Source organism: Quercus robur, chromosome 10, assembly GCF_932294415.1.
Source record: "Quercus robur chromosome 10, dhQueRobu3.1, whole genome shotgun sequence".
Taxonomy (NCBI): Eukaryota; Viridiplantae; Streptophyta; class Magnoliopsida; order Fagales; family Fagaceae; genus Quercus; species Quercus robur.
The window spans coordinates 38,643,774-38,656,359 of NC_065543.1; the positions used below are offsets into that span (position 1 = coordinate 38,643,774).

Below are 12,586 nucleotides of genomic sequence, written 5' to 3' on the forward strand. Positions count from 1 at the left end.
TAGGGCATTGTAGATGGTGTCCTTAGAGAAAAATAGTCTATTTAAGAGAGCACTTACAAAATTATACGTATGTTCTTTGTTCTTACAATATTCACTATTAGTGATTAGTTATCTAGCTGCTATTAGTGTATTTAAATATCAAGATAGATCCACCCACTATCAAATGGGTAGTCCCTAAAAGTATTTAACCACTAAGTTTAAATTACTCCACTATTGATCTTGACAACTCATATCAAGATCAATCAGATTAAATTTAAACTCACTAATCAGATAACCCATGTGAACGATCCATGGGTTATGGGTTAGGTCAAAACCCAATCTAATTTCTAACATCTCCCACTCATCCACATTGGGTACTAGAATCAGAATTGGCTCCTTTCAATCTCTGGTCCAATCCTCTCTTCATACAGAAAATGGAATGTACGACCTAACAAGAAGGTGTAGGGTAGGAGTATTATATTAAGTTACCATATAAACTAACTTAGTACATTACTCCTAATATCTAGTCTATGCCCCAAATTAATTGATCACACTTGACCAAGTTTCTTTAATCCCTCATGAGTTCAAAACTCAGAGCAATACTTAATCCCATACCATATAATATGCTAATGATTATGTGAAGAATAGATTCATCATAATTGCTTGGGCTATGAGCTATAAAATGAATAATGTGTTCTAAATAATCTTCCCCATACACTTATGTAAATTCATTCACTCTTGACCGCTTTCATAGACCTACTCCATCAAACATTCACTTCATAACATAGTTCTGGGTTGAAAAGGACACAAAATGGACTATGCAATGGTTAATTAGGGCTCACATAGTGATGGAGTAGGGATCTTTCTAATTACTCCCTTAATTGGTCAGCTATAGCACATATAGTGCTATGGTGCAGCTCTTACTCAATTAGGCCTCTCACACTCAAACATCATACGAATATTAGTCCAATTGCCACAAAAGCAACCAACCTGAGTGTCTCAGCATGATTACACATCAATTTCTAGGATACAGCTGAATTTAGTAGTCTTGGCCATTGACCATTGTACAGGTTTAGAAAAATGAAATGAGATGGTTCTGGGTGGTAGTAAAACACAATACAAACTCAACCCAAGTAGCTTTCTATCTCCAATGATACCTAAAATTTTCATTCGAAACTAAGCAGAGCCAACTCACATTGATATCCAACTGTGTCCAGGCAAGAATATACCTAATTACCCATTAGTTTGGGTCTGAGTAAAACTCCATTTGTGGATGACTTAGAGCATCCACAGCAGTGGAGCTGAAAATATAGCAATTTAGCTCAACCAAAAGTTACTTTAGTTATTTTACTTACACACATACTACAGCAGTGGATCTATTTTAGCTTTCTATACAATAAAATAATATAAACACCACAATAAAATAATATAACCACTATAATAAAATAATATATTCTACTACCCAAAAAATTTTCACAACACCAACCACAATCACTTCTACCATCAGCCACAGCCACAACCACTTCTACCATCAGCCACAGCCACCGCCACCGCCATCGCCGCCACCACCACCACCACCACCACCAGTCCACAGCAAAAAAAAAAAAAAAAAAATCGATATCTCCAATCTTTTTCCTCTTTCCTCTACCAGACCAAACAAATTCACCGATCACAAATAAAATAAAAAATCACAAATCACAAACAAGCGGCACGTCGGCGAGCTCCATGGGTTTCAGATCGGCGGCTTGATGAGCAAACAATTGGCGGCGTGAGATGAGGCGATCGACGGCGTGGCGGCTTGATGAGCAAATGATCTACGGCGTGAGATGAGGCGATTGGCGACACAACGTCGGCGACCTTCGATGAGCTTCAGACCGATGGCTTCGATGAGCTTCAGACCGGCGACTTGATGAGCAAGCGTTCGGTGGCGATCAGCGGCGTGAGGTGTGAGGCGTGAGGCATGAGGCGTGAGGCGGCGTGAGGAGATCGGCGGTGGAAGAGAAGTTTCCTTGAGAGAGAGAGATGAGAGAGTGACTGGGGAGATATTCAGCAAAACAAAAAAAAACTGGGGAGATGAGAGAGTGACTGAGAGAGAGACGGAGAAAGATGAGTGAATTTTTTATTAACCGGCCGAATAAAAAATTCTTTTTTTTTTTTTTGCTATCAGCTACAGTGCACATCTATATATAGATGTGCACTGTAGCGGAACATCTAAATTTTTGGCTTATACCTCCACTGCTGCAGCGTGTCTTTTGAGTATGTGGAGCTAAATTTTAGCAATATAGCAATATACCTCCACTGTTGTGAATGCTCTTAGAGGCTTTGGCTTGGCGAAGATCAGTTATTTTTGCAATTGAACTTGGTCTCCAAGAGGTAATTTTTGATGGAGACTCCGAAGTAGTTTACAAGCACCTTACGACAACCTCGCCAAGTTTGGCTTCCTTTGGTCACTTAACTAATGAAACTCAAAAATTAGTTTCTCAATTTCTCTTTGCTTCTTTTTCCCATGTAAAACGTAGTGGTAATACAGTAGCGGATAAGCTTGCTAAATTAGCCAAAAAAATTTCTACTCCACATATATGGAGGGAAGATATTCACTGGGAGGCTAACAGCTTTGTAATTCTTGACAAAATTTCAATTTCAATCTAATGAAAAGCTAATGAAAATCTTCGGCTGGATTCTCAAAAAAAAAAAAAAAAAAATCAAATAGACCGATTGATGATAAACAGTTGACTAACGTAGGCCTTTTTCTCAAATGACATTTTTTTTTATAGAATAACATGTTTTCCCACTTAATGTTTTTGCATAAATTTATGATTTCTCATTTGAGGCTCACAAATGGAATTTAGAGTATGTTAGCCAAAACTGGCTATGCTATTTGGAAAGAAAGGAATTCAAGAATTTTTAAGCTAGAGCTAGAAATGAATGTATGATCACTAATGTTAGAGCTAGGCTTAGTGCTTTTCGAGGTTTTAAGCCATCCTAGGAAAATAGATGGCTTCAAAGATCTTGTGGTATGTCTCTAGATATTTGTTAATCCTAATTCCTACGTAGAATTTTTCTTCCTTTTATTTCTCCCTTTGATGCCAAAACCCTTCTTCATGTGTAGTCTCTCATACAACTTGAAAGCTTTTGAAGGTGCTAGTTTTTTGTTCTCCAGGGTATGCCCCTTTGCTTTTGTATAGCTTTTCTTTCTTAATACGTACTTGTATCCAAAGAAAAAAAAAAGGCTCTCAAATAGCCTAAAAATATAACTTTTTTTTTAATTTAGGGTATATTTTCATGAATGAAAAAAAAAAAAATCATGTAATTATTTAGAATTACAATAAATATAAATAACTTTTCGTGTGAGCCAAATAAGAGAAAACTATTACCTTTACTAATGCCCTGAATATTATAATATTGGTTTTGCCTTATTCTACCAAAATTTTTGAAAAATTCACATAGTTTAAAAAGTAGAGAAAAAAAAATTAATAGATGAAGGTAGGAAATCTGAACTATGGATGTCTCTGTTAGAAACATCAAAAGATATTAGTTGAGCTATAAGGGTCTTAATAAATTCAAATTGTTAAAGAGAAAGAAATAAGGATAATGATTTATTAGGTGTGCTTGGGATTATACTAGTATTACCCAATTACTAAATAACCATGTTCCATTTCCTAAGCTTTCCATAGAGGTTTCATGTCCAAACTTCCAACTACAGAATCATATATATTATATTTGTTAAATTAAATTATACTTTTGATTCTTAAAGTTTAGAGTTATTTCCTTATTTTCATTAAAGTTCTTTAAAATTAATATTTTTCATTTTTATCTACTAAGTTTGATTTTGTTTTCAACATGAGCATTTTGTTCCTGTCTATGACTAATTTGTCGTTCAGAGTCTAAAAAAAAAAAAAAAAACCGTAATTTTATTAGCACTTAATAGCCTGATCAGTTATAAATATGGGTAAAAAGACCATTTTGAAAACAAAATCAAATTTAAAGAACCAATATAAAAAATCTCAAACTTTTAAGGGGCCAAAATGAAAACAACCACAAGTTTTGAGGGCCAAAATTGTAGTTTAGTCTATTTGTTTCTAGTAGAAATTACGTACATCTTTTCTTTTTTAGAAGATACTTTTAATACATCTTATATATACCATTTAGGATCTACATATCATGCCCGAAAAATAAAAAAATAAAAACCTAACAAAGCAAAAGATAATTAAAAATAACTAATTAAATTGCAATAAAGACTTCTCATAATCACTTTATTTAATCCATATCTATCTAACACACATTCAATGTGGGATTAACACCCACACAACACAACTCCTTCGTAATCTAAAATTTCATTCACACAATTAAAGGCCAGCTTTCATAAACCCCATTCCCCACCCCAAATAAATAAACATTTCAACCTAAATTGGTTTTTTTTTTTTTTTCTTCTTTCAATGATAATAATAATCCTTTTGTAACATGGAGCAAACAAAACCCAATTATACTTTTGCATAATAAGTATAAATAATATTTGTGTAGTGTAGACAAAGCACGTAAACAATTCAGTAAATTATAAGGGGGAGCGGTGAATTGCAGCCCACATTGTGCAACTAAAAGCAGAGGCTGAGCCTATGAGGATAGGGTTTTAAAAAAAACCTTATACCATGTGGGTCTCCATTAAAACCTTCCAATTCCTAAATTCTAATGGAGCTTTCGAATAGCTTGAAAAAGGGACCATGAGAATGGCATTTCCAAGAAGGCACATTTTTCACACACACACATATGACAGACCCACCAATTGTGGCCTCCCACTATTTTAAGGAAGATTTTAACTCTCGGACCAAGCAGAAATCATTAAAAATCTCACGCTATGTGATAGCATAGTTTGGTGTTTGTGATTGTGACAGAGACACACGTCTAGCACTTAAAACTAAAAAAGTGTTTAGTGGTAAATACCAACATAAAAACTAGTGTTTATTTTTAGGACCCTTGCCTTGCTACCCCTGTGGCCCCAAATTTGCAAGCATCTTAGGCTTTCATAGACTCTTGCTATCCTCTGTCTCTGTGGCCCCCAATTTGTAGTTTATTGAGACAATTGATACCATCTTAGGCTTGCAAGTTATTAAAGTATCTGTTTCTATTTTTTTATATAAGATTTGAATTTTCAATGTTTCCAATTGAAATTTATATTTCAAATTTCAAATTCATGTAAATTGAGTCACTTTTTTACCTTCCATATTAGAATTTACAAGCCTATTATTAAATCATTTAAACAAATCGCAATTAAATAAACTATTCTCCCCCATGATTCTAAAAGTGAAAGAAAATTCATGAAGAACTAGAAGTGACAGAATGTCCTGCATAGACGGAAAATAATGGAATGCATACATCCTTTGCAGATCTGACAATTTATTTCCACCCATGTCAAGAGTCAAGACAAAGAACTGACAAAATCAGAAAAGATTCACATGCACATCACATTCTCAATATTTCATAGAAATAATGATTTTATGATCACCGGCATAAACTTTTCACGTTGCTTTAACCCCACAAGGATTGAATGGGACAGTGCAATAATAGAGACTCATGATTTAAAGTTGAAACTTGAAAACAATAACAACATCAAGATGGTAGATGCTCCAACAACTGGTGTATATTACACAAAAACACTGCAAGAATGGATGAGGAATTCCATACAGCTGCCTTCCATTTACCCCCATAAATAAATAAGATCAGAATAGCTTGTAACCACAATACTTAAAAGCTCAAGCTCAGAACCATTTGCAACCATTTATTAGCTATGTGTTTGAACTTAATTTGGTGTAATCTAATGTACTGCACATCTGCACCTAAGAAACTATACCTAAGTTTTGCACAATACTTGTTCAAGTTGAACTTTCATTACATGCTAGATTAGTGATTATGTTGTAACGCACCATCTCATTTCACAAGACCAACTGACCAATACAGCCAGATAAACATTCAATGCTGAGCAAGATTCATGATCAGTGCGACAAGGCATTTGAACATGGCTATTACTGATTTCTTCTAACAACTATGGCTCCCCAAATGTACATCATGGTTAAGGAAATTCTGTATAAATTTCTGGGATACAGTTGATTTTATTAGTCTTGGCCACTGTACAGGTTTAGAGAAAGGAAATGAGATGGTTCTGGGTTGTAAAACACAGTACAGACTCAACCCAAGTAGCTTTCTACCTCCAATGATACCTAAAACTTTCATTGAAAACCAAACAGAGCCGACTCAAATAGATATCCAACTCTGTCCAAGCAGAAATATACCTAATTACCCATTAGGTTGGGTCTGAGTAAATATTGTTAGGCTGTCAGATAATTTATATTATAACAATTCTGAGAACTTTTGAACAACTTCAATTAACAATCAAATGTAACTAACCCCCTCAAACCATTCCCTGGACCTAAGTTGGTTTTAAACATCCTACAGAATTGAATCCTATTGTGAAATAAAACCTCTTCAGTCTTTACTCTACATGGAGGCACTCAAAGGATCAATTTCAAATGAAGATGATCCTTTTCCCAAAGGTAACAGAAAATCACAATGATTTAACACGCACATGCATACTATGTATGAAGGAGCGATATTAAAATGCGATGACCATCCAGTATAAACTAGGAAAATGGGCTGCCCAACTCTCATAAAATTAATAATTACTAATAAATCTTCTAGATCTAGATGTACAAAAAGAGGAAAAAAGGAGGAGAGTGAAAGAGAACTCTCATAGTCCCACCAGCAACACAACAAAACTACCAAAAGGAATCATAAGCCCAAATTTTACTTAAAGTAGGAGGGAGAAGAAAAATACAAAACCTAGCAAGATAACATGAACACCTTCAGAACAACAACCAATCACATGCACATTGAAATGCAGCATCACCTCTGACCACCTTACCCCTCCACCATCACAGGCAGCCACTCCTTTTTCTCTTCAACTCCAGCAAAACATCAAGCCTGTAAACAAGATGGTCATGAAGAAAGAGAAGAATGTGGTGTCTGCAAGTCTAAGCCCACCATGACTGTCATCTGTATTGATGCCAACTCCTGATGGACCTATGCCGGTACCAATGCCTCCTAGCACTCCATTGGAAGGCGTTGTTGTTGTGTAAGGAGATGCGGTTGTTGGCGTGGTGGTTGTTGGCGTGGTGGTTGTTGGCGTGGTGGTTGTGGGTGTGGTGGTAGATGGAGTTGTGGTTGAGGGTGTGGTTGAGGGTGTGGTGGTGGATGGTGTTGTTGTCACAGGAGTTGTACTGGTGCCTGCAGTGCTGTGTTAAGAAAACAAGCCAAGAGTCACCAAACCAACCTCAAAAACCAGAAATCCAGAATCAAGCACATCTTTGAAAACATAGGTTGAATCATAAAAAATTTGAAGAATAAAGACAGGCGTTTAAGCTAGTTAAAATATAAAGACTTCAGTGCCGCTAGTTTTACATTTACAAGAATTTTACACAGTCTACAAGATTTAATATCCATTGCTTCCACAGAGAGTCAGAAACCAAGATGGCAGTAGTTACTAGCATCTGTACTTTACAACAGCTAAGTTTATAAAAAGAGAATGCCCCTTGTTTGTTAAATAAGCTTACTAAGCTTAATTGTTTCACTTGTCATTAAGCCCCATAGATCCACAATTTTGAGATGGAAAATGGTATTATCATAAACTTTGTTCTCTAGATCATTCCAACAAGACACAGGAAACACAATAACAAGTCCTCTAATTTTTTGCAAACTCAAGAATATATCACTGCAAAATATTAAAGGGCAAGTAATTGTATTTCAAGTATTTTGACAGAATAATTTCAGCCATTTAAATAAAATATGTATAGCATTACTCTAACCTCACTTTTACAGTGCAAAGCAAATTGAAACCATAGACAGATATATGATGAAATAGTTCTTAGCTTTATTTGGAATTCATGAGCTTTTATACTCATTAAATGTTCATTAGTCAATATATACTAAACAAAAACAAAAACATGACAAGTTTGGAATTTGGAAGTTTTTGCATTCTGAGTCTTTTAACTTTTGGGTTGCATGTGATCAGCAGTAAGTGACAATATCTTTCTAAATGCAGACTGAGAATATGACTAATAAAAAACACTTTAAACAATTTGATTTTACATTTTTGCCCAATCATGCACTGCAAATTTAAATTTTTCTTCAATAAAATATGGAAAACATGTTGATTAATGTACGCGTCTTTATTTTCTGAAAGCAAGAATAATGTGTAAGAATGAGAATCAAAAGTAGCAATGGAATATATTTCAATGGCAGTAGATCAAATACAACCCTTGAGCTTATGGCATCACCATGACAATAACATTTTGAACAGAAAAAAGTTTAAGCTTGTCAACTCCCTACTTACTCAATGTCAAAAGATGAATTAACTGTTATCTTTGGCAAACAAATTGGCTTTGGAGTGGATTAAGGTACATTCTAGTTCATTTCTATGAGTATATGGAACTTGTATTCAATAAATTGAAAAACATCAGTCCATCTAAGGTTAATATGTTCCAAGAAGTTTATGATACTTTAGGTTGTCCTATTAGCAAAGTTTCCATCTCTCCATCTCCATGACAGTTGCTTCATGAAAGGAGAATTAAAGGCCATTACCCATTTCCTTGCAAACATGCACCAATATTTGTCAGGTTAACAACAGTCTTTCATCGTGTTTAGATAACATGACTGTTAACTGTTCAGCATGTGGTAGATGAATCCAAAATCAGAACATACATAAACAATACCCAACATGTGATTGGCCCCACAAGAGAACAATAGGTCAAGAACCAAGAATGATTGATTTTAGCAAAAAAAAAAAAAAATTCATGCAATTTAAGATCATTACTTGAACCTATTACAAGGGATTTAAATTATCCAATCACATAGAATCTTGAACAATATTTTCCTCAAATGAGATTTATCCAATGGTACACACCAATCTTTAATAAAATAGGAATAACACATGGCAAAGGTAGTCTAATTAAGTAGGTATTGCATGAATCTTCTCCTAGCAAAGTTGATCATACTGAATTTCATTCTTTTTTTTCTTTCCCAGTTCATACACAGTCTTCAACAGTTAAGAATGGTCTTATTTGAAATTTAAAAAACAAAAAAGGTATATTTCTATTTATTTTTAACTTAAAAAGGGAATGGTACTACAAGGAGTGTCCCAGGAGTGTCCCCTTAATACGGTGGAGTGGGGTAAAAGATGCACAATCCACGAGACATTAACTTCAAAAGTAGGCTCAAAGCTCAAAAAAACTTGACCACCCTAAGTCTATATATTACAATGAATCACACATAATAATTGCCCCAAAATCAAAAAGTTGCAATAGCACTGTTTTTAAGGATTAAACCTAAAAAACCATCCCATCCCATCGTAGCCACAACTTTTGACTCTTGGGGTATCCCTACATGTTCATGGCACTGTAGATTACCCAAAGACAAAAAAGGTATTGAACACAGCTGGGTTAAATAAGGGACACTGTTGCTTTTTCTAAGACTCTCCTTCACACTATTGGATTCTATATAGATTAACCTTTAGTAGATGGCATCGGATCCCAATAATTATATAGCATCTTTTTTTACGAAAGTGAAAGGTAGTATGATATCTACTGTAGTGTCTACCGTCAATAAATGAGTAATGAGTCAGGAACATCATCATGCATATATGATATTAGTCAAAACAAAAAGAAGGCAATTAGATTGGACCATTTCGGTAAAGAAGAAGTGGGGTTATTAGATTTACATGCTAAAAATATCATTAAAGAAATTATAGATTATTATCGAAGGACTATAATTGGAGACTTGAACATTTTCAAAAAAGCTATCCCTTCTCCAATATTGAAAAGAGAAGTGCTTATTCCACATGTAAACTAGAAAAGGCAGGAGCTTTAACAAAGTAATCTCTATAAGAAAGCAAGGGGAAAAAAAAAAAAAAGAAAAAAAAAAAAAAAAAAAGCTCAACTTGAGATAGGTCATTGTTTTTCCAATCCTTGAATCTTAGACTATTACTCTTTTCGGTGACTTTATTCGTTATTATTCTTTTTTCGGGTACACATTTGAGTAACGTTATTTTAAATATATCAGTTACTTTTTTGGATACATTTGAATATCAATTATATAAAGTCAGAGTAAAACATATCTTACAAAATTTTCACCTGCAGGTAGATTTCTTTAAGCAAATTTAAAATTGGCTCATCCCACTCCCAAAAAGCTTGTGTACAAACTTGTCCACAAACTTCTTGCAAGTGGTGGCATCAATGAGTCTCATACCCCACCCCACGCAAGAGGTTTGAGTACCGAGCCGTGCACTAACTTTATACAAACTCACAAGCCTCGAAAAATTCGTATCAAATTCCACCCCTGGAACTTGTTCGTCCATATAGCCCAAAAACTCTTGGCCTCTCCTAGAGCTTAACTTTCTTTCCCACAAAATGCCTATTGGACTTGGCACTTGCAGGACAAAAAGATACGGCATAAAGAATAGAGTAATCTAAAAATGACCACTTTTATTAACTTTACACTCCACATTCAACTTTTCCAACCACACACATTTTTTTCAAAAATTCTGCAACCACAAAAAAACTCTGCGACCACATAAAAACCACAACTTTCTACCAGACAAACTATGAGCAGTAGAGAAAAAAAAATAGTAGATTCATGAAAGCCACAGTCACAAACTATCACGTGGCTTTTTACGTGGTACTTAAATTTAATTGCATGTTATTATTAAAAAAAATGACCACTTTATTTAATGTAGCGCCTGTAATGCTACCTTTTCCTTTTTCCTTTAATATAAATAGGCCATTTTCTAAGTTATAACGGTTTTTTAAGTCCGAATACTTTCTGCTGTTCCTAAAATATTAAAATTATACTTAAAATGTATAATTTTAAATTTTAGCTGTTTTTTATATCAACCAAAAAAAAAAATTTATTGTTTTTTACAATTAAATACCTATGAGCATCAGACGCACACCATTAATTATCCCCTGATATGCTTTGATCCAGGGAATCCGAAGACCTTTATTCGGTTTTTATTGCCATTCAGATAGTGGGCCCTCATTTTCAAAATAATCAAAAGGACCCATCAGGGCCACCACCACATCCAAACAAAAAATGAAAGAAATGCTGGTACTATAATCAGCTTTTCTTTTAAGAAAGAAAGAAAGAAAAAAAAAAGCTTTTCTTTTCTTTTTTTGTCTAAAAATACCATAATCAGTTAATCACTACTACCATTATAGAGATTATCATTAACCCTTATTAATTATTATTATGATTTGTGTTCATGGCAAATAAGCAAAGAAAACTAGTATACCTGGCGCTAGAAGGGTATGGACAACCAGTACTGCCTGCAAATCATAAAAAACAAAAAGAAAATTAGAAGAGTTATGTATATGAGTTCTCTGATTTTCAAACTTTTTTTCCCTTACTTGTATATAGAGTGAGGTAAAATATACATTGTTTAACAAAGAAATTAAGGGAAACTTACTAGGGTCAGATGTAGAAATGGCAGCAGTGCCAGCAAAATCACAGGTGCCTTGAGCTTGGCCCTTTTTTTGGAAGTAGCTGTTAACAGCATAGGAGCAATGGTTCTTAACAGTGTTGGGATTAAAACAGGACCCAGCTTGATGAATAGGGTTACAATCAGCCCCAGCTCCACAGGCAAAGTCCAGTGACTTCTGCAGCACTGCGTCACTCAGTCCATCTTTGCAAACACACCATGTAGCACCTAAAAACCAAAAAAAAAAAAAAAAAAAAAAACACAAAGGAAAAGTAGATCAGCCTTCTAGAGAGTGTGTGTGCATGCTAGCAAAATTTTCACCCCAAAAAATAAATAGAGAAATGGAACTACTTTGGATTTATGATTTGAGAGAGAAGTATGTTTATTTATACCCAAAAAAAAAGGAAGAAAATATGTATTCAGAAATTTTTAGCTGGAGAGAGAGTCATTAAGGCCCATCAAAACCATTTCTAGCTTATGTAAAAGGTATACAAACTAAAAGGGGAAAAAAAGTTTATGTAGAAATAAATCTAGAGCTTGTAACTTTAAACATATGACAAAAGAAGCTTATACTGTAAATGTATAATAATATTATTATGTACAATATGGAATATAAACCCCTTTCTAGCAAGGAATATGTTGTGCTGTTCTTGATTCCAAGAAACTTGACCAACAAATGTGAACCATCTTTTTTTTTTTTCCTCTTTTTAACTAAAGAGCAAAGAGAAACTGGTTTGAGCTTTAATTAGTTGGAAGAAAATAAATAATTATAATAATAATAATGCAGCTTGAAGAGCTTACTTGAAAAGTCTGTCATGGCCAAGAAGAGCACTAGGAAAGCTAAAACAGCCATTATTGAAGAGGAAGAAGGAAGAGTGATGGGTTATAACTCAGAACTAAGAAGAGGTATCAATGGTGCTGAGTGAGTGTGAGAGAGAGAGAGAGAGAGAGAGAGAGAGTGGAATGGGAGTGTCAGAAATGAGAGCGTGAGAGGAATATCTAGACAAAAAATACCAGCAAGAGTGTGATGTGAAAAAAGTGGGGTATGTGGATGACAGTGGCTCTGTCTTTGTTTGGTGTCGGTTTGTT

At 34.5% G+C, this 12,586-nt stretch overlaps 1 protein-coding gene across 1 annotated transcript; it reads right to left on the reverse strand.

The window, feature by feature from the left end:
• Positions 1-6,607: 6,607 nt before the first annotated feature.
• LOC126701582 (PLASMODESMATA CALLOSE-BINDING PROTEIN 3-like) lies at positions 6,608-12,570 on the reverse strand. Its single transcript, XM_050399781.1, has 4 exons — positions 12,299-12,570; positions 11,486-11,725; positions 11,312-11,345; positions 6,608-7,262 (listed from the first exon to the last, which is right to left on the reverse strand). The coding sequence occupies exons 1-4, from the start codon at positions 12,348-12,350 to the stop codon at positions 6,929-6,931; spliced, it is 660 nt and encodes a 219-aa protein (XP_050255738.1). The 5' UTR covers positions 12,351-12,570; the 3' UTR covers positions 6,608-6,928.
• Positions 12,571-12,586: the final 16 nt, after the last annotated feature.

Excerpts from the sequence above, each read along its gene's own strand:
- LOC126701582 (XM_050399781.1), bottom strand. The coding sequence starts at position 12,350 with ATGGCTGTTTTAGCTTTCCTAGTGCTCTTCTTGGCCATGACAGACTTT. Across the intron at positions 11,726-12,298 it reads GGCCATGACAGACTTTTCAA|GTGCTACATGGTGTGTTTGC; the intron begins GTAAGCTCTTCA and ends TTTGGTTTTTAG. Across the intron at positions 7,263-11,311 it reads CCATACCCTTCTAGCGCCAG|CACTGCAGGCACCAGTACAA; the intron begins GTATACTAGTTT and ends TTCTTAACACAG.